The following is a 27082-nucleotide window of genomic DNA, read 5'->3' as shown; positions in this document are numbered from 1 at the left end:
CTCTTTGTCTGACTCCTCTGATGAGACCTGTCCAGTATGGTTGAACCTCTGGCATAGCTCTCATCTTCCTCAGAGTACACAAGCCCCACAACCACGTCAAGGTAGTGCCTCACTGGGGGATTATTATTATTATTATTATTATTATTATTATTATTATTATTATTATTATTACTATTATTATTATTATTATTATTATTATTATTATTATTATTATTATTATTATGGATCATCGCACAGTCAGCCAGATGTTCAGACTGGATTTGGCATTTTGTCTACCTATCGAGTCCTTACCCAGGACCTGGGAGAGACAGATGTGGATGTTTGATGGTATGATGATGATGATGACGATGACGATGATGATGATGAAGCTTTTTTTTTCCTTTGATTCCTGACATTTCTTGGATGAGGAAACGAAATGTTTTTAGAGAGAAAAAAAACTCAAAAAAACTCCAAGTTGCCTATTGGAAAAAGCACCTTTGGGACTTCTTTTTTTGGGGGTTGGGGGCCCACGGTGGTAAATCAAAGCACTGCTGCTCTTAAGTGAATCACACACAGTCGTTAAGCGAATCCAGATCCTCCCGTTGACTTCGCTTGTCGGAAACCAGCCAGGAAGGTCACAAATGGCAATCGCAGGATCCCTGGGAGTTTGAAAATGTCGTAAACGCACACCGGGATTGCCAAAGCCTCTGAATTTGGATGATGTGCTGTGACGGTCATAAGTGGGAGGACCGCCGGCCACAGGTTGCTGTTTTGTAACGTCAGAGGGTGGGCTGTAAATTGAGGAAAACCTGTACTGTGACGGACATTCTTTGTGTTTCAAAAACCCTACACTCAGGAGTCTCCAACCTTGGCCCCTTTAAGACTGGTGGACTTCAACTCCCAGAATTCCCCAGCCAGCTATGCTGGCTAGGGAATTCTGGGAGTTGAAATCCACCAGTCTTAAAGGGGCAAGGTTGGAGACGTCTGCCCCACACTTTTCAGGGAAGGGAAGTTTGACCAAATGCCTCAACCTCTACCGGGTTTCGACCGTGGTCGTTTCCCTTTGACCCCTGACCTGGGCTGGGGGATTCTGGGAGTTGAAGTCCACCAGTCTTCAAGGGGCCACTGCCCCGCCCTTTTCAGGGAAGGGAAGTTTGACCGAATGCCTCCCCATCCACCCGGTTTGGACCCCACCCGGGTGGGCTCCCTTTGACCCTTGTTTTCCGTGGCCTCTGGAATCCCACCACTTCCTGTCCGTTCTTGCATCTGAGGGCGATGTCTATGGTGCTAACTCTCTTCCCTTGTTTGTTTTTTTCTTTTCTTTCCCCGTCTGCTTTCAGAATCACGCCTTCATCAAGCGGGCCGAAGTGGAAGAGGTGGATTTTGCCGGCTGGCTATGCAAGACACTGCGGTTGAAGCAGCCCAGCACTCCCACCCGCACGGCCATGTGACCGCCACTCCGGCTGCCTTGTCCTCCCTCCCTCCCTCCCTCCTCCTCCTCCCCCTCCTCTCTCTCGTGCACCTGCTTGTCTGCTGCTGTTCGCTGCCCTCCCGGCAGAAGAAGGAAGAAGCCCCATCGGCCGGGCCTTGCCTCTCCTCCCTCGCTCTTTGCACCCGGAACAGCCAGGCAGGGGGGTTTTCAAGAAAGGGGCCCTCTCCCCCCCTCCCTCCCTCTCTCCTTCCCTCTCCCTCCCTCCCTCCCTCTCTCCCCCTCCCTCTCCCTCCCTCCCTCTCCCCCTCCCTCCCTCTCTCCCCCTCCCTCCCCCTCCCCCTCCCTCTCCCCCTCCCTCCCTCCCTCTCTCCCCCTCCCTCCTCCCTCCCTCTCCCTCTTTCCCCCTCCCTCCCTCTCTCTCCCCCCTCCCTCCCTCTCCCTCCCTCCTTCTCTCCCCTCCTCTCTCCCTCCCTCTCTCCCTCCCTCCCTTTCCCTCTCTCTCCCTCCCTCCCTTTCTCCTTCCCTCTCCCTCCCTCCCTCTCTCCCCCTCCCTCTCCCTCCCTCCCTCTTTCCCCCTCCCTCCCTCCCTCTCCCTCTCTCCCTCCCTCCCTGTCTCTCTCTCTGTCTCTTTCTTTCTTGTGCAGCCCCGAGAGCAGAATGGTGCCTTGGCTTCCTCCTCCTGTTCTTGAGTTTGGTTTCGTTTCTCTTCCTGTGGTGGGAGAATCCCTCGCTCTCCACTTTGGGTGGGTGGGGCTGGCTGAGACGTGCCTGGCTGCTGTTTGGTTCGGAGAGGACAGGAGGAAAGAGCTTCCAGGATAGGCTGGCTGCCTCTCTCTTTTTCTTTCCCTTCCTTCCTTCCTTCCTTCCTTCCCACCTTCCTACCTACCCATCTATCTTCCTTCTCTCTTTCTTTCTCTCTCTCTCTCTTTCCTGTGTCTCTTTTCCTTTCTCTCTTTCTTTTCTTTCTCTCTTCCTCTCTCTCTCTCTCTCTATTTCTCTCTTCCTCTATTTCTCCTCCTTTCTTTTTTCCGTCTCTTTATGTTTGGACAACCATTTGTCTGAAATGGTATAGGGCAGTGTTTCTCAACCTTGGCCACTTGAAGAGGTATGGACTTCAACTCCCAGAATTCCTGGCTGGGGAATTCTGGGAGTTGAAGTCCATACCTCTTCAGGTGGCCAAGGTTGAGAAACACTGGTATAGGGTTTCCTACCCGAGTAGAGGGTTGAACTAGAAGACTTCTGAGATGTTTTCCAACTGTTCGTTCTCTCTCTCTCTCTCGCTCTCCTCTTTCTGTCTTTATCTTTTCATTTTCCCTCTCTCTCTCTCTTTCTCCCTTCCCTTTCCTTCCCTATCTATTTACTTCCTTCCCTTCTGCATCTATTTACTTCCTTTCCCTCCCTTTCTCTCTCTCTCTCTCTCTCTCTCTCTCTCTCTCTCTCTCTCTCTCTCTCTCTCTCTCTCTCTCTCTCTCTTTCCCCCCTTTTTTTGTGGGCGAATCGAAGGATGGGCTCCTGCGGATGGTCAGAGAGCTGACTGCCTGCGGGAGCCAAGATGAAGGGGACAAGATTACCCAATCAGAGGGCTTTGTGGCTGCCTCTTGGACCCATGGCACAGGAGTGGAGGGAAGGCCCCGGCCTGTTGACTTCCTGGAAGCTGTTTGGGAGCAGATAGCACAAGAGATGGCCCGTTTAAGGAAACATGTCTCTGGCCAAGCTCTCGGCTCCTTCCTGGAACCATCCTCTCTTTCTTCTTACCCTCTTGCCTGCCTTTGGGTTGCTGTTTTTTTTTTCCCTGGGACCTTTGCCCTTCCTTCGACGGGGAGGGGGCCGGAACTGGGGCCTGGGGGGGTGGGGAAGCGGGCAGGGCGTCTCCCATCTCTGCCTTCGGACTTGGCACCCTGGGAGGACCTTCTCCGTCCAGGCTTCGGGGATGACGACGACGACGACAACTCCGAAGCCCTTACAGAAGGCTGGCTGTCAGGGAGCGAGGAGGGGGACCCCTCGGAGGATGGCTTCAGGCTTCGGCGGGCAGAAAAAGCTGTGGGTTCGTGCTTCTGCGACGGTTGTAAGCGGGAGGACCGGGTGCGAGTCCCTGTTTTCAAGGCCGTGAATGCCGGCAAACGCCTCTGGCCTTGGCCGTCCCCTTCTCTCTCTCTCTCTCTCTCTCTCTCTGTTTCTCGGGTGTTTCGTTCTCTTGGGCTGCTGCTTGGATACGGTCGGGCTGCCTGAGGGCAGCATCGCTCTCTCGTTTCCCCGCAAGGCTCGCCCGGCTTCTGTTTTCCTCGCTTTGGGCTCTGCCGCTTCTGCACCGCTGTCCCCGGAGGCTGCAGGGCCATCCTGGCAGCGGGGCTGTACACCTGCGGCTCTTCTGGCCTCCCCTGGCTCAGAGGAGGGGCAGCCACTGCAGTGGAGGAGGAGGAGGAGAGTTGCTAGAAGTTTCATTGGCTGGGCCATGATGGGGGGGGGCTCTATCTTCAGCCCCCTTGCCTGAGTCCTCTCCAGTCTTTCCATCCATCCATCCATCCATCCTTCTGTTTCTTTCTCTCTCCTTCCATTTCCTTCCTCCCTCCCTCCCTCTCATCTTTTATCCATCTTACCCATGTTTCTTTCCTTCCTGTTTTTCCATCTTCTTTCTCCCTTCCTTCCTTCTTCTCGTTCCCATCTCCTTATTCCCATCCCTTCCTTCCTTCCTCCCATTCCCATCTTCCCTTTCTCGCGCTCCCCTCCCTTCCTTTCTTCCTACCTTCCTTCCTTCCTTCCTTCTCATTCCCATCTCCTTATTCCCATCTTCTCCCTTCCTTCTCATTCCCATCCCTTCCTTCCTTCCTTCCTTCCTTCCTCTCATTTCCATCTTCCTTTCCTTCTTCCCTTTCTCTCGCTCCCCTCCCTTCCTTTCTTCCTACCTTCCTTCCTTCTTCCCTTTCTCTCCCCTTCTCTCTACCATGCCTCTTTCCCCCCTCTTTCTTTCTCTTTCCTTTCTCTTTCCCTTTTCATCTGCTTATCTTTCTTTCTCTCTCTTGTTGACCTCTTTATCCCTATCTTAAAATTTCCATATGGGCCGAACGCAGGCTTTGAATTGCCAGGGTGGACACGTTGGTCCCCCCAAAACAATTAAGAGTCCTGCAGGACCAAGATCCGGGGGGGGGGGATGACTTTAGATCAGTGGTTCTCAACCTTTTTAATGCCGCGACCCCCCCCAACCGGTCGTAAGTCGAGGACTACCCAACTGGTCGTAAGTCGAGGACTACCCAACTGGTCGTAAGTCGAGGACTTTCCCTGCCCAGGAGCCCCACGCATGCGTGGTGCCGCCCCCTGCGCCGGCCGAGGCATAGCTGGCAAGCGGCAGAGACGGTGCAGGCCGACCACCGGCTGGGCCACCAGCTGGCCCAGCCCAAGGGAGGTAAGGCACCCGCCGGAAAAGGGGGGGAAAAAAATGGTGGACAGCCTTGCTTGGCGACCCCCGTGAAATGGTCGATCGGCCCCAAATGGGGTCGCAACCCACAGGTTGAGAACCGCTGCTTTAGATAGAACGCCCCACTCGGCGGTTGCCTCCTCGAAGCGAGTTGTGGCCCCTTGGAGATGGCGCTCCTCTCCTTGACCCATCAGTGGCTTGACCACCACCACCACCCCGTTGGGAGGAGACCCCAGCCAGAGCCGTCCCCGGTGTCCGTCTAGCCAAGGCCCACCAACGCTGCCTGCCTGGCTTGCCGCCGGTTCCCACCTCAGAAATTCAAGCTCGCCGCTTGCTTGAAGCCGCCTTATTATCTCGGCTGAATGTGGAGCGACCTCATTGGCCACCATCTTAAAATGGCAGCGGCAGCCGCCGCCAAGAGATGCCGGGATGAATCCTCCCCAAATCTCTGGAGCAAGAAACTCACACTAAAAAAAAAGTGTGAGTCTAACCGGCGGTTTTGTCCAGTCGGCACCAGCCCTCCGTACGGTTCCCGCCATCCTCCCTCCCTCGCTCCCCTCCCAGGTCATTCAGAAGACCACCTCAGAATGTCCCCGCTCGCTCTTCCCCCCCCCCCCAAATTCATAGCCAAACGGACGTCTCCTCTTCCCTATTTCACATCGGTCCCCGTGGAGCGTGGCTTGTATCTGTGGAAGGGAGGCTGGATCCCACAACCCAGAATTAAAGTTGGATCAAACAGAGAGTGATAGGATTGGAAGGGATCTTGGAGGTCACCTAGTCCAACCCCCTCCCCGCTCAAGGCAGGAGACCTTACAACCATCCAGGTAAAATTTATTGTCCGGTCTGTTGTTGTTTTTAAACCTCCAGGGATGGAGTACCCGCAACTCCGAGAGGTCAAATTTGCAGGATCTGCCTTGTGCTTAAGCTCTACATTCTGCTCTCAGGAAATCCAAGGCGGGAAAGGGATTCCATTTCTGGTCGCTCAGGTTGAAGCTCCGTCTGGCGGAGCCCGCAGCCTTCCTTTTTTGGGGGGAAGAGGACTTCTCAGGGATGTCTTCTGACGGAGCAGCGGGCCTTGCGCTGGACCGCTGCTTCTCCTCCGAGTTTCTCCTCACTTCTGCCTCTCTGAACTTCCCTGTCCAGGAGAGCCCATCAAGTCTCTCTCTCTCCCACCCCTTCTCTTCACCTTTCAGCATTTCATTTGAGGAGCGAAAAGAGAGTGAAGAGCTAGCTTCAGAGGAAAAAAGGATGCACGGGCTAGCCAGTGTTTCTCAACCTTGGCCATTTTAAGGCATGTGGACTTCAACTCCCAGAATTCCACAGCCAGCAATGCTGGCTGTGGAATTCTGGGAGTTGAAGTCCACATGCCTTAAAATTTGTCAAGGTTGAGAAACACTGGGCTAGCAGTTACTCGGCAGGGGTGGTTGAGAAATTCGCATTTCTCTCTCGTGCTGCTGGTTGAGTTTCGGATACGTTGGGCGTTGCAAGTAAAAAAATAATGATTGTATTATTTGTTTTTTTAAAAAAAGCGGTTCAGCTGTCGCTTTTTTCAGTCACTCAAAGGAAGCTCTTCCTTTTAAAGCTGGACTTCACTGTATTGCAGGGGCCTCCAACCGTGGCCCCTTCAAAAGGCTTGTGGACTTCAACTCCCAGAATACCCGGCTGCAGAATTCTGGGAGTTGTGAAGTCCAGAAGTCTTTCAAAAGAAGCCACGGTTGGAGGCCCCTGCTGCGTTTGGATGCTTCAAAGGCATCCAGCCGCAGGGCTGCTGTCCCGGTCTGTGCAGCTAAGAGCGCATGGAGCATGGCGGGGTATGCCTGTGTGCACATCATTGTGGAGGTTTTCATTCCTCCCCTTTTCCTTACCCTGCTGGAGAGCGATGAGAGAGAGAGAGAGAGGTGGATTCTCCCTAGGAACAGTCAAAAAATGCAAAGAAAACTTTAAAAAAAAAAAAAAACGTCAGGCAATCCTGGTGGGCCGGGTTGGGTTCCAAAAACGGTCCAGTCGAAACTCTGCCCATTTTTTTACGCGGGTCTCTCTGCAAAGAAACCCCAGAGCGTCAGTTCTCCTATGGCAACGGCCAGCTTGACATTTTGGGTGACCCTACACCCCTGCGAGGTGGCCCTTCTAAGAAGTCGCAGCGTTAACGGCAGGAAGCTCTGTGGCGCATGGCTCTCTTGTCTGGTTCTCCCCCTTCCCCCCCCCAACTGCTACTGTAATTCTGCCTCCCCTGTGCAAACTGCACTTTGCTCCAATGGGGGGGGGGACTCCTGCAGATTTGAATGTACCCTATTCAGCGTTTTGAGTTGAGCAGCGGTCCCTGGGCCAAAAACGGCACTGCTTTTTTTTCCTCTCCTTTTTAATTGTTATTGTTATTATTATTATTTCGACAGATCCCATATTTGAAACAGCGAAGCTTTAGCTGGGACGGGGAGGGAAGCGGGGTGCGTGTGCCCAGGGATGTCTTTTTACGTTTCTCTGCCTCTTTATTTAAAAAAAAAAAAAAAAGTTTTAAACAAGAAAAAATAAATTTAACTTAGTAAAATGTTTGACAGTTCGGTATGTTTTGCTCTGGTTTTTATTTTGTTTTTTAAATTTGTTTGGGGGTATTTTTTTTTTTTTTTTTGGCTTTAGTTGTTTAGGGGTGTTTTAAGGAGAATGTGTTCAGCATTACGATGGTGCAATTTTTTTTTAAGGAAATATTTTCATCATGGGGAGATAAAATAAATGGCACTTTACATTACAGCGTTGTGCTTCCTCCTTTCTCTCTTTTTTTAAATAGGGGGCGAATTATTTCTCGTTTCCAAGAAAACTTTGCAAAGGCACCCTTAGGGGTTTCGGTAGCTCAGTTTATTCCCACAAATTGTTATAGGTGGTCCTCAACTTACAACAGTTCATTTAGTGAGCAAAGTTAAAATGGCACTGGGAAAAAGTGACCACGTCTCACACTTAACGACCGCTGCGGCATCCCCATGGTCACGTGATCAAAGTTCAGACACTTGGCAAACTGTGTCCCGCGGGGGGGGGGGGGGCTCTTGTGATCCCCTTTTACAACTTGACCAGCAAAATTAATGGGAAAGCCAGATTTGCTTAACAATCGTATTAGATCACTGAACTGCAAGTGAAGTCATAAAACGAAGCAAAACTCAACTATCTCGCTTAACAGTAGAAATTTTGGAGTCTTAAGTCAAGGGCTACCTGTCCAATGCTGCAAATTGTAAAGCTAAAAAAAAAACCAACACAAAATGGTTTCCATCGGGACAAAGAAATCCTCCAGTGATTCCATCACCGTAAATGTATGTTTACGCATCTTCCAAGTTCATTGATTTCATTTGTTCATTCAATTTTTATAGCCTCCCCAACTCAGCCAAGTGACTCTGGTTAAGTTCATCATATTAGGATGCCTTTGAAGAAGAATTTTAGGTTTTTAGTGGTAAAACTAGGCTGGGCTGTAAAACCCAAGCAGGGATGGGAGACCACCATGTAATGTAGAGCATAGGCGTTCTAGGGACCCAGAAAAACATCCTGAAAGAAAACGGCAAACCAATTGCCCCTTAATTTTGTTTTAGTTTTGTTTCATGTTGTTAATATTTTTAAGGCCGATTCTATCAGGACTATGGAAGAAAAGCCAGGTTTAAGAATGCATTTAAGCAAAATTCAGGTGGAGGCTGGTTTCATATGGGTCTCTGATGTTCTGCAGAGAGGCTACCAACACAGAGAAGTCCGCGTTCTAGATCCCATCAAGTGACATTTTAATCAACAGAATTTGTGTTTCATTTGTATCCCTATAATCCCTTAATTTGGAGTGGAGTCGGGGCGACTGAATGGAGCCGAGCATTTACTGGCCAGTTCCCCTTCCTGACGCCCTTGCGGGGTACAGAGCAAATGTTTTCTCTTTGCGCCGAGAAACATCTGCCGCTACCTAGAATTGAACTAGTAATAGTAATAAAGTTGGAAGGGACCTTGGCGGTCATCGAGTCCAACCCCCCTGTTCAGGTAGGAAACCCTACACCGTTTCGGACAAATGGCTGTCCAGTCTCTTCTTAAAAACTCCCAGTGTTGGAGCATTCACCACTTCTGGAGGCAGCTGGTTCCACTGGTTAATTGTTCTCACTGTCAGGAAGTTTCTCCTTAGTTCTAGGTTGCTTCTCTCCTTGATTAGCTTCCATCTGTTGCTTCTAATCCTGCCTTCAGGTGCTTTGGAAAATAGCTTAATTCCCTCTTCTTTATGGCAGCCCCTGAGATATTGGAACATGGCTATCATGTCCCCCCTCGTCCTTCTCTTCATTGAACTAGACCAGTGGTGGCGAACCTATGGCACATGTGCCAGAGGCGGCACTCAGAGCCCTCTCTGTGGGCAAACACGCCATGCCCCGGAGATGGCAACCATCCCTCTTCAACCAGCAACCCGCTAACTTGCCGAGGGTCCCACATCGCCGAATGCATCTCAGCATCCATGCGCTTGCTGGCCTCTGCGTGCAGAGGCTGATGGCGTCAGGCAGTAGCTGCCCCAGCCCGCCTCACCTTGCCCTGTGACAATGCACCCCCATCCTGCCTCTCCTTGCCTCACCTCTCCCCACAGGACGATCCTCCTGCCCACCGCCCCACCTGCCAGAGACCCCCTGGATCTCCCCCAACCCTGCCCAGCCTTCACAGGCGTCCCTCTCCACAAGCAACATCGAGATGACCATGGCAACCTTGGCCAGACCCACCCAATCTGCCATGACCACCACAGTGGGCCACACCCACCTGGCACCTGGCATTAAATAAGTGGGTTTGGGGTTGCAGTTTGGGCACTCCGTCTCTAAAAGGTTCGCCATCACTGAACTAGACATCCCCAATTCCAGCAGCCGTTCCTTATATGCTTTAGCCTCCAGTCCCCTGATCATCTTTGTTGCTCTTCTCTGCACTCTTTCTAGAGTCTCAACATCTTTTTTACATCGTGGGGACCAAAACTGGATGCAGTATTCCAAGTGTGGCCTTACCAAGGTCTTGTAAAGTGGTATTAACACTTCACCTGATCTTGATTCTATCCCTCTGTTAATGCAGCCTAGCACTGTGTTGGCCTTTTTGGCAGCGGCAGCACATTGCTGGATCATATTTAGGTGGTTGTCCACTAGGACTCCGAGATCCCTCTCACAGTTGCTACTATTGAGCAAAGTACCCCCTATCCCATACCTATACATTTGGTTTTTCTTGCTTAAATGTAGAACCTGACTTTTTTCACCCTTGAATTTCATTTTGTTAGATAGCGCCCAGTGTTCAAGTCTGTCTAGGTCCTCCTGTATCCTAAGCCTGTAACTTCTGGAGTGTTGGCTATTCCTGCCAGCTTGGTGTCAACTTTCCAAATGGGAGGTGAGCGTCTTCACCACTAGGCCATCCTGCTGCTCTGACAGGAAGCAGAATACGCCCGATTAAGCAAAACGGAAGAAACTACAGCAGACAGGCTGGTCCTGCATCTGGAATAGGGACAACCAGCACTTCCAAGAACTGGGAACCAGCTTAGCTCCCAATGCAGAAGGTCTTCCAAGACAAATGCTGCCTACTCTTATGAGGAAGACTTGTGAGCGACTGAGTCAGGCTGCACACCAATGCAAAGAGCAATAACTCCTTTGTAGTCCAGATACGACACTTAAGCTGGCAGGAATTGCCAACACCCTAAACCAGTGGTTCTCAACCTTTTTAATGCCGCGACCCCCCAACCGGTCGTAAGCCGAGGACTACTCAACCGGTCGTAAGTCGAGGACTACTCAACGGGTGCAGCACCGTTTGCAGAATGGGACTTTTGGCGGGCTCAGCAGGGCAGAGACAGCCTGGACAATTCCTATTGGCTTTTGAAAGCCAATAGAATTAGACTCTATTCAAGAGAGTCTATTCTATTGGCTTTCAAAAGCCAATAGAATAAAAGGGAGTAGCACAGCTAAGGAAAAGGGGGAAAAAATGGTGGACTGCGTTGTTTGGCGACCCCCGTGAAATGGTCGTTCGACCCCAAATGGGGTCCCGACCCACAGGTTGAGAACTACTGCCCTAAACGATAGGCTTAAGATCCAGAGAGATCTTGATAAGACTTGAACACAACAAAATGAGATTTAGTGTGTAGAGAAATGGAGAGTCTTACACTTAGGCCAGAAAAACCAAAAGGACGCACATAGCTTGGGTGAAACCAGGCTTAATAGCAGCAACTGTGAGAAGGATCTTGGAATCTCCGTGGACGATCCATTAAATAGGAGTCAACTGTGTGCGGCGGCAGCCCCAAAAGCCAATGCAATCCTAAATTGCATTAATAGAGGAATTTAATCAAGATCACGCGAGGAACTAATACCACTCTATAAAGCCTTAGTAAGGCCACATCTAGAAAACTGCAGTCAGTTTTGGTCACCACAGTATCAAAAAGATGCTGAGACTCTAGAAACAGAGTGCAGAGAAGAGCAATAAAGATGATTAGGGGACTGGAGGTTAAAGCATATGAAGAACTGAACATGGCTAGTCAAGTGAGAAGAAGGAGCAGGGGAGACACGAGAGCAGAATTCCAATATTGGAGGGGCTGTCCCAGAGAGGAGGGGGTCAACTTATTTCCCAAAGGCCAGACAAGGAATAATGGATGGAAACTGTTCAAGGAGAGATTTCCTGACGGAACAATCAACCAATGGAACAGGCTGCCTTCGAATGCCGTTGGCACTTCATCACGAGGCTTTCAAGAAGTGACTGGAACGCCATATGTCAGAAATGGTGTAGGGTCTCCTGTTTGGGCAGGGGATTAGACTAGATGACCTACAAGGTCCCGTCCAACTCTGTTATTCTACTCTAATCTGTGTAAGTTCCTCCCACTGAAGCTCCAGATAGGAGAAGACTTTGAGAGCTAATTGGCCCAAGGTCAAGGCATCCCAAATACCTGATGCAGATGATCCCTTGATGTCAAATATCAACAGTGTTCGATATTTGACATCAAGGGATGGCCTCGCTCAGCAGCTCATGTAAGTATTAAACGGAGGTAGAGAGCCGTAAGTCAACCCATATCTCAAGGTCCTCAAACTTGATCTCCTCCATCCCACTGACACGCTGACTGGATGTGACAGTCCTCATAACAATGGAGGAGGACAGTCCTCATAACACTGGGTTCTGACTCCCAGCAGGGTGATCCAGGAAGATTCTTGGTTCAACGGTATGGAAAGCCATTGAGAGAACCAAAGAGAACCAGGATGGTTCTACAGTTGTCCTGGCTTTGCTGAAGGTCATGAAGCACAACCAGCATCCTATCAGGACGATGTCCAAAATCTGACTTGAGGTCTAGATCACTATCTTCCAGAAATCTCTTGAGGAGCACCCCAACCAGTTTCTAAGGAGCCTGTCCAGTATTACTATGACCATCTAGGACAGTGGTTCTCAACCTTTTTAATGCCGAGACCCCCAACCGGTCGTAAGTTGAGGACTACGCAACCGGTCGTAAGTCAAGGACTACTCAACTGGTGCAGCACCGTTTGTAGAATGGGACTTTGGGCGGGCTCAGCAGGGCAGAGACAGCCTGGACAATTCCTATTGGCTTTTGAAAGCCAATAGAATTAGACTCTATTCAAGAGAGTCTATTCTATTGGCTTTCAAAAGCCAATCGAATAAAAGGGAGCAGCACAGCTAAGGAAAAGGGGGAAAAATGGCGGACTGCGTTGTTTGGCGACCTCCGTGAAATGGTCGTTCGATTCCAAATGGGGTCCCAACCCACAGGTTGAGAACCACTGGTCTAGGACCTCTTGAGGATCCTCAACAAAGCAACCATCACCACCTGGACCCCACCACATACCACCACCTGGGTGTCACCAGCCAGCCGGGACACGTATGGAATAAAGAGTTGGCCAGATTAAGAGTTGGTCACTATGTTGGCCACGGATTCCTGGTTTAGGTCAGACTGCACAATGTTTGGGACAGGTGAAGTTCTTCAGAAGCTGAATTTTGCTCACAGGACCATGGGAGATGCTGCAACCATTGTAAATCTGAAAAAAAAATTGGTCGTAAGTTCCTTTTTTCAGCGCCGTTGTAACTTTGTACAGTCACTAAACGGACTATCGTAAGTCAAGGACTACCTGTAGCGCAAATGGGTGTGGAACCTTCTTGGAACTGCTTAAATCCTTCCATTCCCCACCATTCAGTCAGAACCGAAGAAGCCTCTTGGGTGAGAAGCGAAACATCTTCAAGGAGAAACAAAGAAAATCCAGGTGCCTTTTGAAAAAAAAAAAACACACAACTTTATTTATTTTTAATTAACTGATTTACAGAACTGCCCATCCTACATCTGTGACCCTGAGCAGCCCTAAACAGCATACAGATAATCCTTGACTTATAACAGTCCATTTAGCGACCGTTCCAAGTTACAACGGCACTGAAAAAAAGGGACTTAATGCCACGTTTCACACTCGCGACCGTTGCAGCACATCCCCCCGTGTTCATCGCGATAAAAAAAATGCGGAGACTTGGCAAACGGGCTCACATTTATGACGGTTTGCAGTGTCCCCGGGGTCACGTAACCCCCTTTGGTGACTGCCCGACAAGCAACCTCCACGGGGGAGCCCGACTCGCTTAACAACCGGGTTACTAACTGAACGACTGCAGGGATTCATTTCACGAGCGCGGCAAGAAAAAAAGTCGTAAAAGGGGGCAAAAACCCGCCGAACAAATTTCCCGCTGAGCAACCTACGTTTTGGGCTCCGTCGTGGTCGTAAGCCGAGAACGACGGCTACTGTGCATTTATAAAGGTCCGCTTATTGCTTCTTTTATTTACAGGGCTGCCCGTCTCCTCTCCTCTGTCAGGCTAGGCGGCCTTAAACCCAAATAGATAAAAAAATAAATAAAAACCCGAGTGTAAAATAAAATGGATGCACATGATGTATTAAGGGTTAAGATTTTGACTCCCTTCCCCAAAAGGGTTGGTGGGAGGCAGCCCGGATTCCCAAGGCAAATTGATATCCGTGGCTTCCTTCCCATTTAACAAACCCTGATAAAATGTTCAGGGTCTCCCACCGCAGAGAAGCTGATAAAAGCTGGCTTGAGAACGCACAAGGTCAGCCGACAATGTCAACAACTCTCTGTCCCGCTTTGCCCTCCCATCCTCTTACTTTTTCCATCTCCCACTCCCCTCCCCGGCTTCCTGAACGAGGCGAGGCGGGTGGGACGGCAGAATAAAATCCAATGTGTCCTAAAGGAACCCCACCACTGCAGGGCGAGGGGGGGGGAACGGCTGCTGCTAAACTAAAGGGACGTTTTATTCATCCGCTTCTTGCTGTCATCTGCCTTCACAACACACAGCCCTTCCTCAAAAGGTCTTGGTTACAGCCCCCCCCCCGTCCCCGGCACAAACAGCCATTGCCCCCTAAAACCAGCCAGTTTCTAAAAACCCAAGGTTAACTAGGATTTAAAAGCAGCCTAGAACAGGGGTAGGCAACCTTGGCTCTTTTATGACTGGTGGACTTCAACTCCCAGAATTCCTGAGCCAGCCACACTGAGGGGAAAGGGAGAGGTTGAGCCAGGCTGGCTCAGGAATTCTGGGAGTTGAAGTCCACGAGTCATGAGGGGGCCATAGTTCCTTCATGCTGGCTCAGGAATTCTGGGAGTTGAAGTCCACAAGTCATGAAGGAGCCATAGTTCCCCCATGCTGGCAGAGGAATTCTGGGAGTTGAAGTCCACGAGTCATGAAGGGGTCATACTTCCCCCATGCTGGCTCAGGAATTCTGGGAGTTGAAGTCCACTAGTCATAAAAGAGCCAAGGTTGCCTATCCCTGGCCTAGAACTAAGGAGAAATTTCCTAACAGAGGGAGCAATTAATGGGTGCAACGGCTTGGCTCTAGAACAGTGGTTCTCAACCTGTGGGTCGGGACCCCATTTGGGGGTCGAACGACCATTTCACGGGGGTCGCCAAACAACGCAGTCCGCCATTTTTTCCCCCTTTTCCTTAGCTGTGCTACTCCCTTTTATTCTATTGGCTTTTGAAAGCCAATAGAATAGACTCTCTTGAATAGAGTCTAATTCTATTGGCTTTCAAAAGCCAATAGGAATTGTCCAGGCTGTCTCTGCCCTGCTGAGCCCGCCAAAAGTCCCATTCTGCAAACGGTGCTGCACCAGTTGAGTAGTCCTCGACTTACGACCGGTTGAGTAGTCCTCGACTTACGACCGGTTGGGGTCGCGGCATTAAAAAGGTTGAGAACCACTGCTCTAGAAGTTGTGGGTAACTCCATCACTGGAGGTTTTTAAGGAGAGACTAGACAGCCGTTTGTCTGAAATCGTGCAGGGTCTCTCCTGCTTGAGCAGGGGGTTGGACTAGATGACCTCCGAGGTCCCTTCCAACTCTTGTTATTCTATTCTATTCTCCTCTCCATCCTGAGCCACCTTATCATTGAGTTATTATCACCTCCTCGGTTAGAGGCATCACTTACTTTCTTCCAAATATCCAGATGGGTTTTACCTTGCTAAGATTTCTGGGATAAAATTATACAAAGGTGGTCCTCGACTTACGACCACAATTGAGCCTCAAATTTCTGTTGCTTAGAGCAGTGGTTCTCAACCTGTGGGTCGGGACCCCATTTGGGGTCGAACGACCATTTCACGGGGGTCGCCAAACAAGGCTGTCTGCCATTTTTTCCCCCTTTTCTTTGGCCACGCCCCTGGCACCCGGTGATGTATAACTGGTTGGGGGTCACCACAACATGGGGAACTGTATTATGGGGTCGCGGCATTAGAAAGGTTGAGAACCACTGGCTTAGAGAGAAAAATTAAGTGAGTTTTACCCCCCCTCCATTTGATGAGCTTTCTTACCCACGGTTGTTAAGTGAATCGCTGCAGGTGACTCACACTTATGACCATTGCAGCATCCCCTTGGCCACGTGATTTACATTCGGGGGCTTGACAATTGACACACTTACGACCATTGCAGTGTCCCCTTGGCCACGGGATTTATATTCAGGTGCTGAACAACCAATTCATCCTTATGACGGTTGCAGTGTCCGCTTGGCCACGGGATTTATATGCAGGTGCTGAACAACCGACTCACGACCATTGCAGCATCCCCTTGGCCACGGGATTTACATTCGGGTGCTGGACAACCGATTCATCCTTATGATGGTTGCAGTGTCCGCTTGGCCACGGGATTTATATGCAGGTGCTGAACAACCGACTCACACTTACGACCATTGCAGCATCCCCTTGGCCACGGGATTTACATTCGGGTGCTAGACAGCTGACTCACACTTATGACCATTGCAGCATCCCCTTAGCCACATGATTTGCATTCGGGTGCTGGACAACCGACTCATCCTTATGACAGTTGCAGCATCACAGGATCCTGGGATCCCTTTTGGCGACCTTCCGACGAACAAGCAAAGTCAATGGGGGAAGACAGATTCATTTAGCAACCGTGTTTCTAACTTAACGACTGCAATTCCCTTAACAACTGTGGCAAGAAAGGTCGTAAACTGGGGCAAAAGTCACTTAACAACCATTCCCCCTTAGCAACAGAAATTTAGGGTTGACTTTCGGTCGTACGTCGCCGAGGATTACCTCTATGCAGTGTCGTAGAGTGAGTCAACAAGGGCCTCTGGAGATGTGAACCCCGAATCTGTCCACCCTATTACCTAGTTTGGCTAACTGTCAAATTTCCAGGAAGTTCCACCCATTCTGGTTAGGCCCCACCCACTCTCCTGCCCCCTATTTTTTTTTGCTGCTAGGCTCCCTAGAGCAGGGAATCTTGACCACTGTAAGACTTGGGGACTTCAACTCCCAGAATTCCTCAGCCAGCTTTGCTGGCTGAGGAATTCTGGGAGTTGAAGTCCACAAGTCTTAAAGGGGCCAAGGTTGCTGGCTGAGGAATTCTGGGAGTTGAAGTCCACAAGTCTTAAAGGGGCCAAGGTTGCTGGCTGAGGAATTCTGGGAGTTGAAGTCCACAAGTCTTAAAAATGGCTATGGTTGCAGACCCTTGCCCTAGAGAAGCTATACCCCGTGTGGGGAAGGGGCTCCATTTGCACATAAAGGGAGGGGGGCTTAGTGAATTTAGGGGGCAAGAGGGTGGTTGACTCCCCCAGAAGGGAGAGGGGATGGAGAATGCTCTGCAGGGCTTTGATTTTTTTTACTGGCCTGCTAAGCATTCTGGATCCTGTAGTCCCAATGGATTTTAAAGGGACCTACCCCCCCCTTTCACCCAAGACCAAAGTTTATGTCTGAAGCCCGGCTGCAAATACGTTCCAATTGGTTTGAAATTAGGATTGGCTGGATGCTTACAGGTAGTTCTCGTTTTACGACCACAATTCAGCCCAGCTTCTCTGTTGTTAAGTGAGATGTTTCTGTTGTTAAGTGAGTTTTGCTCCATTTTACCACCTTTTTGCCACAGTTAGTTAGTAGCCCAGTTGTTAAGTGAATCCGGCTTCCCCCGTTGACTTTCCTTGACCCCGGGACAGTGTGACTGTCATAAATATGAGTCAGTGGCCAGGCATCTGAATTTCGATCAGGTGATCACAGGGATGCTACCAAGGTCGTAACTGTGAGAAACAGTCGTAAGTCACGTTTTTCAGTGTCGCTGAAACCTCGAATGGTCACTAAATGAATCGTTATAAGTCAAGAACTACCTGCGTGTTCACGCTCGTACCCAATTGGTGGAACAACTTTTCTTTTTTTTTTTTAAAAAAAAGTACCGGTGGTCCTCGACTTACAACAGATCATTTAGTGACCGTTCAGAGTTGCAACGGCAATGAAAAAAGTGACTTACAACCGTGTTTCAGACTTACGATCGTTGCAGCATCCCTGTGGTCAAGTGATCAAAATTCAGAGGCTTGGCCACCGACTCACATTTATGACGGTTTGCGAACCCCTTTTGCGACCTTCTGACGAGCAGAGTCAACAGGGGAAGGGGGATTCACTTAACAACCAGGTTTCTGACTTATTAGCCGCAGTGATTCACTTAACAACGATGAAAAGAAAGGTCGTAAAACAGGAAATTCATTTGACCCATAAGTACGCAACCTTGGCTCTTTTATGACTCGTGGACTTCAACTCCCAGAATTCCCGAGTCAGCTATGATTTAACCAATGTTAACAGAAATTTGAGGGCTCGTTTGTGGTCGTAAGTCGAGGACTTCCTGGAACTAGCTGACTATACTTTCAGTCTATCAATAAAATCAGGATCTTCTTATTAAAACTACTTTCTGTCTGAAAGGAAAATAGTCCTGAGGAAATTCCATAACACTTATTTCCATTTGCTTGAGGAATTCAAAGGAGGCTGAATCGAGAACACAGAACAGGGGAAAATGGGCTGGGAAGGGACCTTGGAGGTCTTCTAGTCCAGCCCCCCTCTGTCTGTCCCCTTCCATCCACTGTTTTTAATTTCTGGCATCAACTCCCGAGGAGGCCCGCAGTGCAGATATAGTCCTCAACTTAGAACCATTCATTTAGTGACTACTCAAAGTTACAACGGCACGAAAAACAGCAACTTACGACCGTTTTTTCACACTTACGACCACTGCAGCATGATCACGTGATCAAAATTCAGACGCTCCTAATTATGACGGTTGCATTGTCCCCGGGGATCCTGGGATCCCATTTTGCGACCGTCCGACAAGCAAAGTCGATGGGGGAAGCCTGATTCGCTTAACGACCGGGTTACTCACTTAACGACTGCAGCATTTAACAAATATGGCGAAAAAGGTCGTAAAATGGGGCAAAAGCCACTGAACAACCCGTCTTGCTCAGCAAACTAAAATATTGGGCTCCCAGATGGACCTCTACTGGCAGACCTCCCCCGCATAAAAGTGTCAGAATAACAAGAGTGGGAGGGGACTTGAAAGGTCTTCTAGTCCAACCCCTGCTCCATTTTTTTTTCTCTCCAAAAATTAAACTTAAAGAGCAGGGCGATATTTGGACATCTTGAAGTCTCCTCTCTTTCTCTCCCCCTTCCCCGCCCAGTGCTCTTTCCCCCCCCACCAGCCCCGCCCCGTCTGCAGAAGGGAGATAAGACTGGCCTACCTTGCAGGGCTCTTGGCTCACTCGGCGTGCAATCCTTCCGAGCAAAACCCCCACCCGTTTCTTTCCAAAGCGATTATTAGATCAAAGCCACCCGCGCTGTCACTTTCCCTGGCCGAGCGCTTATGCTCGGCTCGGCGAGGATCCGCTCCGCCTGCACGTGTGAACGCGCCTTCAGCAGCCAAACGCGCCTTCGCCGGCCAGAAGGGCCCGATCCACCCCACCCAAGTCTCCTTTACAACGCAGCGTGGAAGGGGGGGGGGAAAGGCAGCCTCCCACCCGACGGCGGAAAACCTGCCATAGCAGATCCGCAACTACCCAAGCGAACCCCTTTCCCTCCCCTCCCTTCCCCACTCCTCTCGGGGACGGCCGGATCGCCGCGTCCCTCCTTGCAAGGCGGGCTGGCACGCCGGGCGCGGCGCATGGGCTTTGCAGTCCCCCGAGCCACCGGCCGGAACCTGCGCGGCCCGCGAGAAGCGCGGCGCCCGTTCTTGAACTTCGCGCACGGTGCAAAAAAAGGGCGCGCGGGTCTGGTTATCGCCGGGGGCGCGCGCGCGCGGGCGTTTGTGTCCGTGCCCGTCCGTGTCCGTGTCCGTGTGTGTGTGTGTGTCTCGAGAGGGGGGTAAATCCTCTCTCCCCAAAGCCCGGCTCCCCCATCTCCATCCCCTTCCCGCCGCCGCCGCGCGCTCCGAAGCGCAGCGCGCGCGTGTATGTATGTGCGTGTGCAAGCCAAACGCGCGTGCAAACGCCGGCGGACGGGCGTGCAAAAAAAAAAAAGGACGAAAGCGGCCGGGCTCCTCTCTCTCTTTCTCTCTCTGTCTCTTTCGGGCACAGCCTGCCTGCCCCGGCCTGCCGGGACTGAGATAACCCCGGCGAGCCCTCCGCCTCGCCTCGCCTCCGGGTGGGAGGGAGAGGGAGGGAGGGAAGGAGGGAGGGGGGGGGCTCCCTGCCGATCGCTCGAGCGGCCGGCGGAGGGGAGGCGAGGCGGGGCAGGGGAGGGCAGGGGAAGGGAGGGCAAAGCAGCCCAGCAGCCCCCTTTGGCCAGGCGTGCGCCCTTGGCACGGAGCGCGGCGGGAGAGCCCGGGCGCCAGCAACAGCAGCAGCGGCGGCGGAGGAGACGTGGCAAGAAGCGGGTGACTTGCAACTGCGGACCCCCGGGTTGGTGGTGGCGGTGCAGGGGGGGGTGTGTTCCTCTCCTTCTGGATCTGCCTTTGCACGGGGCTCTCCCATCATCCCCAGCCGGGCCCTCCCATCATCCCCGGCCGGCTTCTTTCCTCCCCCCCCCCTTTTTTTTTTTTTTTTTTGCAAGTCGGTTCTTTCCCTTCCTCCCCTTTTTTTGGCTTTCCCCCCGCGGAGCGCGCGGCGGCGGCGGCGGCTGCACCTTTAAGAGAGGGGAGGGACCCCGCTTTCGCCCGGAGAGCAACCAGGAAGGGAGTTCACGGCATCATACGGGGCTTTGCATCTACTGTTACAGGCAAGGGGAGAGGCGAGCACGGCACAGCCAGCCAGCCCAGCCAGCCAGCCAGAGCGGGGAGGCCGGACGCGCCTGGCTGCTGCTGCCCGCGACCCTCGCCTCCGCCCGAGAGAGAGAGAGAGAGACCCCCCCCCCACCGGACCAAGAAGGTAAGGACAGCAAGCCGGGCTTGGCCGGATTGCTTGCCATTCCCATGGAGAAGGGGGGGGGGGTGGAAGGGGACTTTTTTTTGGGGGGGGGGGCTGGTTGGTTGTCGGGCTGGTTGGCTGGCGGGGGGGGGGGAAGGCAGGGAAGCACCGAAGTCCTTCGGCGACTTTCGGGCCAAGCTCAACTTTCCTCCTTCGTTCCGGATCACCTGCGCGCGCGTGGGGCGGCTTGGAGGGGGGGGGGTGTTGCAAAGGGGGAAAATAAAGGGGGGGGGGGTCGGCTTGGGCTGAAAAGTCCCCAGCTGGCCCCGGACGGGGTGGCATCGAGCTCTCTCTGTGTGTGCGTGTGTGTGTGTGTCGGGGGGGCGCAGTTGGAGGAAGCAGAGCGAGCGAAGAGGCGGTTTGCAAAGCCAAAAGCCAAAAAAAAAAAAAAAAAAAAGGGAAAGTGGATCGATGCTAAAGGGGCGATCGGGATCCGGCTGTCCCGGGTTGCCCCCTTTGCAAAGAGGGGCGGGGGAGGGGAGGGAGCGCGCGGGCTCTGTGCGCGGGGCCGGAGGGAGGAGGGGGGGGGCTTTGCAATCGCGCGGGGGAGGCAGGCGGGCGGACGGGCAGGGAGGGAAGGGAAGCGGGGCAGAACTTTCCGCCCCCTCCTCTCGCCCGGCCTTGCTTTTTGCCTTGCCCGACCGGCCCCCCCTCCCCTCCCAGTATTCTGTGCTGCGTTGCCTACGTTGTACTTGCTTGGGGGGGGGGGCGGCAGGATATGTTTTTTTAAGGGAGGGGGCTTTGCAAGCCCCGGGGAGAGAGAGGGAGAAGAAGAGAGAGCGAGAGAGGGAGGGGGCTGCTTGGGAGTTGTAGTCTTCCCGGCCGCTTAGGCCTGCAGGTGCAAAGGAGGCCGGCGACTACGTCTCCCGAGATGCCCCGCGGGCGGGCCTGCCGCGGGAGGCGTGTTGACAGGCGGCGGCGGCGGCCAATGGCGAGCGCGCCTGCGCCTTTTCTGTTCCCCTCGGGCCTCGGCTCCGGCCAATGGCGGCCGCGGAGCGGGAGGGAGTTGGGGAAGGGAAGGAGGCCGAGCGCTCGAGCGGGACCCACGTCAACCCCCTCCCCCGGGGGAGAGGTGGGGTCCCCGGCCGCGCCGGCCAGGCAAGGCCGGGGATGCGAGGCCTAGCCCGAGGCCCGCGCCGAGGGGGACGCGGACTCCCAGACGCCCCTTTCGGGGCCTCCAAGGGCAGGGGAAGCCGGCTGGGTCGTCCCTGAGAGGGCTTTTTTTTTTTGGAGGGGGGCAGATACCTGGAGAGTTTCCCTGACCACCCCATGTGGGGATAAATAGTCATTCATGGACTCCCCAAAATTGGGGCTCAAACTTTTCAGGGGCACCAAGGCGAGGGGGGGGAGTTCTGGGGGGCCCGAAACTGCTCAGGCCCATGGGGAAGCCCCCTTTGCACCCCAGAAACGTGGCCTGTCTCTTCACCCTGGGCTGGACTGAGGCTTAGCCCGTCCAGATGACGCAGGTTGCAGGCACCTGCAGGACAGGTAAGCAGCCAGGTGGCCAACCAGGAAGTGCCTGGCCTGGAGTCCTACAGGCCTTGGGCCTCCCTTTCCTCCAGCCCTTGGAAGAGGATCCCAAGGGAGGCCTCCGCTGCCACCACCCTCCCCACGACACCCCTGCTGGGTGGGAGGAAGCCCTGCTGCTGACTGATGGGACGGGCACCAGGGGTTTTGTAGTCCGGCTCTGTGTCGGCAGGACCCTCCTGCCCTGATCTCCGGGCAGGTGGCCGAGCTGCAAAGCCACGGGGTTATTATACAGGTAGTCCTCGACTTAACGACCACCATGGAGCCCAGAGTTTCCATCGCTAAGCGAGGCGTTCGTTTAGGGAGTTTTGCTCCAGTTAATGGCCTTGCTGGCCACAGGGAGTTGAGTGGATCACTGCGGTTGTTAAATTGTTAAATTATGGTTCCGTGAATCCAGCTTCCCCCTCCCCCCCTGTTGATTTTGCTTGTCAGAAGGTTGCAAAAGGGGATCACGTGATCCGGGGATCCTACTGCAACCGTCATAACTATGAGCCAGTTGCTCAGCGTCTGAATTTTGAACACAGGACGGGGGGGGGCGGGGTACTGCAAGGGTCCTAAGTATGAAAGGCTATCATAAAGTCCCTTTTTTTCAGGGCTGTTGTAACTTTGAAAAGTCACTAAATGAATGGTTGTATGTCAAGGACTGCTATTATTTGCGTTTCCCTGGTTGGCACCTGCAAAGACACAGCCGAGGTTCCAAAACAAATTTTTCCCAACGGTTAGTGGTTTTTTCCCCACGTGCAGGAGAGAGAGAAACAGGTTTATTTTGGAACTAAGAAGTAATTTAAGTACTTTGAAAAAAACCCTCCCTTGGATAACTTTATTTTTAGAATAGAATCGAATGGAGCTGGAAGGGACCTTGGAGGTCTTCTAGTCCAGCCCCCTGCTCAAGCAGGAGAACCTATACCATCTCAGACAGGTGATTGTCCAGTCTTTTTTTGGGAAATTTCCAGTGATGGAGCGCCCACAATTTCTTCTGGGACCCTCGCCGGGTAGCAGAGTTTAGACTTGGGGGAGTAGAAAAGTGAAGTGGTTTTCAGGATTTGAATCCGGACCTCGGATCTGGCTTCCCATTGGTTTTCCAGCCAAGGGTGATAGCTGTGGGGGAGCAGAAAGGGAAGTTATTTGCCGTAGGAAAAGGAAAGTGTGTTGTTTAAAGATGAAGCCATTTATGGCAGAGTGGACTATGATCTGTGAACTTTATCAGGTGTGTAGAGCCTATGCGGAGAGTATATTGCCGAGAAAGGATACAACAGAGAGCTGTTGTGGGGTGTGAAAGACAAAGAGAAAGAGGGAGGGGTGAAAAAAGGTGTGTGGCAAAACTGCTTAGAGAGGAGGATGGTTGTAAAAACCAAACCCTGGAGTTCAAAAACTACAGGTGGTCCTTGCCGTACGACCACAGTTGAGTCCAAAATTTATGTTGCTAAGTAAGACAGTTGCTACATGGGTTTTGCCCCATTTTACGACCTTTCTTGCCACAGTTGTTAAGTGAATCGCTGCCGTTGTTAAGTTAGTAACGTGGTGGTTAAGTGAATCTGGCTTCCCCATTGCTGTTGCTTGGCAGAAGGTCGCAGAAGGGGATCACGTGATCCTGGGACGCTGTGACCGTCATAACTGTGAGTCATCTGAATTTTGATCCCGTGACCCTGGGGATGCGAGGGTCGTAAGTGTGAAAAACGGTCATAAGTCACTTATGCCATTGGAACTTTGAACGTGTATGCCAGGGGTAGGCAACCTTGGCTCTTTTATGACTGGTGGACTTCAATTCCCAGAATTCCTGAGCCAGCCACTCTGAGGGGACAGGGAGAGGTTTCCAAGCTGAGCCATGCTGGCTCAGGAATTCTGGGAGTTGAAGTCCACCAGTCATAAAAGAGCCAAGGTTGCCTACCCATGGTGTATTCTAACATGTATTCAGGTGGGCTGCGCATCCCGAAAACGTTATCTCTATTTAGTCCCTGAACTTACATACCGCTTCACTGTGCATTACAGCCCTCTCTATGCATTTTACAGAGTCGTCATATTGCCCCCAACAATCTGGGTCCTCATTTTAGCAACCTCAGAAGGATGGAAGGCTGAGTCAACCTTGAACCAGTCCAGGATCGAACTCCTGGCAGTGGGCAGAGTCAGCCAGCAATACTGCCTTATAAGTACTGCGCCAGAGAGAGAGAGAGACAGACAGAGACTGTAGATAGACGACAGACAGACAGACAGACAGATAGATAGATAGATAGATAGATGAAAGAAAGAAAGAAAAAGACAGAAATACAGATAGATAGATAGATAGATAGATAGATAGATAGATAGATAGATAGATAGATAGATAGATAGATAGATAGATAGATACAGAGAGAACGATATAATTGATAATATAGATAGATGATAGCAGTAGCACTTGGACATATACCGCTTCACTGTGCTTTACATCCCTCTCTAAGCGGTTTACAGAGCATCTTGCCCCCAACAATCCGGGTCCTCATTTTATCAACGTCGGAAGGATGGAAGGCTGAGTCGACCTTTAGCTGGTCAGGATCGACCTGCTGGCAGTGGGCAGAGTCAGCCTGCTATATTGCCCTTCTAACCACCGTGCCACCACGGCTCAGAAATGACATTGAACCTAATCAAATTTTGGCCCAACTGTTTCCTGATAACATTGTCTTTGTCGGGCTTCTTTTCAAAGGAATGGGCTATATTTTATAAGGCCCGGAGGGCTGAAAGTGCAAGACAGCACAGCTTTGAGAATTTTTTATTGCAATTAATTTTCCCGAGGGGCTGAATGAGAAACTGTCATTCTCCTGGAGAAGGTTGATCCAATAAGGCCGTGAAGATACGTACAAGAGCACCTATATAAATTGAAAAATAAAACAGTTGCCTTGAATGTAGAAACGGTGCATGGCGTATACATATTTACATTTGGTTTCTAATTTCCAGTTGATCTCTTGCGGGCCAGATAGGGAACAGCCAAAGGGCTGGATGTGAGCCAGGGATCATAAAATGCCCAGGTCAACTGTGTCAGAATCTGGGTTTAGTGCAACAATGATAATGTTTCTGGAAGACTTTAGGACAGTTGACTTCAGCCTCCTTGCGTGTATGTTTGTAGATATGAAATCCAAGGATGCTAATGCTGGTTTAAGGTCTATGGAGATTCTCAAGTCATCCAGGCCAGGGTTGCGCCGAAGATGCGTTTTCAGGAGGCAACTGGCCTTTCTTGTTTTTCTTTGAAGACGTTTCGCTTCTCATCTAAGAAGCTTCTGAAAAAGAGCTGAAGGAGCTTCCCGGATGAGAAGTGAAACGTCTTCAAAGAAAAAAAACTAAGGTCCAGGTGCCTGCTGAAAAAAGCACCTTTGGGACAATGCTGGCTTCCCTTCCAGGATCATTGCAAGGGGAGAAAAAATATTGGCGAGCAGGATTGGGACCGCAAAAGAGGGCATTTGGAGAGAGGTCCAGAGGGATATAGGAAAGTGAGGATGCTGGTGCTATTTGCAGAGAAGTTTAAGAAGAACATCTGGGCCTGTTTGGGTGTGCACCAAACGAGGGCTTGCTTAGCTCATAATGGTTTGAAATGACTGTAAAGCGGCTGATGAGAGATGATGGTTCCGGGCTGGGGAATTCCAAATCTCAGATGGAGACCTGAAAACTGAATCTGGGACTTTCTGCTTGAAGAAGCAACTGCGATGCATCTGAGTCTGTAGTCTGTGCCTTAAAATAAAGCATATTTTTGCTCCGTAAACCTTCTAAAAAGCAGGCCGAACGCACACCCCACTGTTTTAAATGCATTGACATAAGCCAGGGGTAGGCCACCTTGGTCCTTTTATGACTCGTGGACTTCAACTCCCAGAATTCCTGAGCCAGCCACGCTGAGGGGAAAGGGAAAGGTTTCCAAGCTGAGCCATGCTGGCTGAGGAATTCTGGGAGTTGAAGTCCACCAGTCATAAAAGAACCAAGAGCTACCCCTGCCATAGATAGATAGATAGACAGACAGACAGAGACAGACCTAGTTCAGGGGTAGGCAACCTTGGCTCTTTTATGACTGGTGGACTTCAACTCCCAGAATTCCTCAGCCAGCATGGGTGGACTATGGCTCCCTCATGACTCGTGGACTTCAACTCCCAGAATTCCTCAGCCAGCATGGGGGGACTATGGCTCTCTCATGACTCGTGGACTTCAACTCCCAGAATTCCTGAGCCAGCCACGCTGAGGGGAAAGGGAGAGGTTTCCAAGCTGAGCCAGGCCGGCTGAGGAATTCTGGGAGTTGAAGTCCACCAGTCATAAAAGAGCCAAGGTTGCCTACCCCTGACATAAGCCATAATTAGTTGGTTTAGTTTGAACTTAGCCTGTTAAAGAGCCCAGCATTTTTAGATTAGGTGCTTATTCAGCAAGCCACGATTAAGGTAAATTACAATTTGGGGCCCTCTGTGGATTCAGTCTCTTAGTTGGTCCATGATGTCAGCAGAACGCACAGGTAGTCCTCACCTTACCGACCACAACCGACTCCAAAATTTCCATTGCTAAGCGAGACAGCCCTTAGATGGGTTTTGCCCCATTTTATGACCTTTCTCGCCACCCTCGTTAAGTGATTCACTATAAGTTAGTCACACGGATGTTAAGTGAATCCAGCTTCCCCCGTTGACTTTGCTTGTCGGAAGTTTGCAAAAAGGGATCACGTGACACACACACACACACACACACACCAGGACGCTGCGACGGTCATAAATCGGAATTCAGTTACCAAGCCTCCCCATTTTAATCACGTGACTCTGGGGATGCTGCAACAGTCGTAAGTGTGAAAAGAGGTCAGAAGTCACTTTTTTCAGTGCCGTCGTAGTTTCAAAGGGTCACTATTGGAATTCTTTTGTGGTCCTCCTTGAAATTGGGAATTTTCCCCTGCTGGCTTGTAATTAATCAAGAATTGAGAGATACAAAGTTCAGTGTGAAATAAAAGTGAATTTGAAGCTAGAGTAGGATGATATGGAACTGGCTGATCACAGCTGATCTTTCTTCCTTTCTTTTTCTTTTCTTTTTTCCTTTCCTTTACATCTTTCTTTCCTTCTTTCCTTTCTTTTCCTTCCTTTTCTCCATTTTCTT

At 51.2% G+C, this 27082-nt stretch overlaps 2 protein-coding genes and 1 long non-coding RNA gene across 5 annotated transcripts in view; 2 read left to right on the top strand and 1 right to left on the bottom strand.

Moving 5' to 3' along the window:
* MAP2K2 (mitogen-activated protein kinase kinase 2) overlaps nucleotides 1-1661 on the top strand; it is a 56410-nt gene extending 54749 nt beyond the window's left edge. Inside the window, exon 11 of one of the 2 annotated variants that reach the window (XM_039337199.1) lies at nucleotides 1320-1661. In XM_039337199.1, the coding sequence (XP_039193133.1) occupies nucleotides 1320-1430 (111 nt within the window). In that variant the 3' untranslated portion in view covers nucleotides 1431-1661. The remainder of the gene's footprint in view (nucleotides 1-1319) is intronic. The other variant, XM_039337197.1, reaches the window with a different exon arrangement.
* An 11313-nt stretch (nucleotides 1662-12974) lies between these two features.
* On the bottom strand, nucleotides 12975-19594 carry LOC120305409. Its single transcript, XR_005556035.1, has 3 exons — nucleotides 18815-19594; nucleotides 13510-13632; nucleotides 12975-13034 (listed from the first exon to the last, which is right to left on the bottom strand). It is a non-coding gene; the product is annotated as an uncharacterized LOC120305409 (long non-coding RNA).
* A 221-nt stretch (nucleotides 19595-19815) lies between these two features.
* ZBTB7A (zinc finger and BTB domain containing 7A) overlaps nucleotides 19816-27082 on the top strand; it is a 79391-nt gene continuing 72124 nt past the window's right edge. The window contains exons 1-2 of one of the 2 annotated variants that reach the window (XM_039337196.1): nucleotides 19816-19944; nucleotides 20286-20434. The gene's annotated coding sequence lies outside the window, so the exon portion shown is untranslated. Of the gene's footprint in view, nucleotides 19970-20285; nucleotides 20435-27082 lie in introns of both variants that reach the window. The other variant, XM_039337195.1, reaches the window with a different exon arrangement.

The sequence above is a fragment of the Crotalus tigris genome, unplaced genomic scaffold (genome assembly GCF_016545835.1).
Source record: "Crotalus tigris isolate CLP2741 ecotype Arizona unplaced genomic scaffold, ASM1654583v1 scf7180000017668.6805642782:7212621, whole genome shotgun sequence".
In the NCBI taxonomy this organism is placed as follows: Eukaryota; Metazoa; Chordata; class Lepidosauria; order Squamata; family Viperidae; genus Crotalus; species Crotalus tigris.
This window is presented reverse-complemented; position numbering and strand designations above follow the sequence as displayed.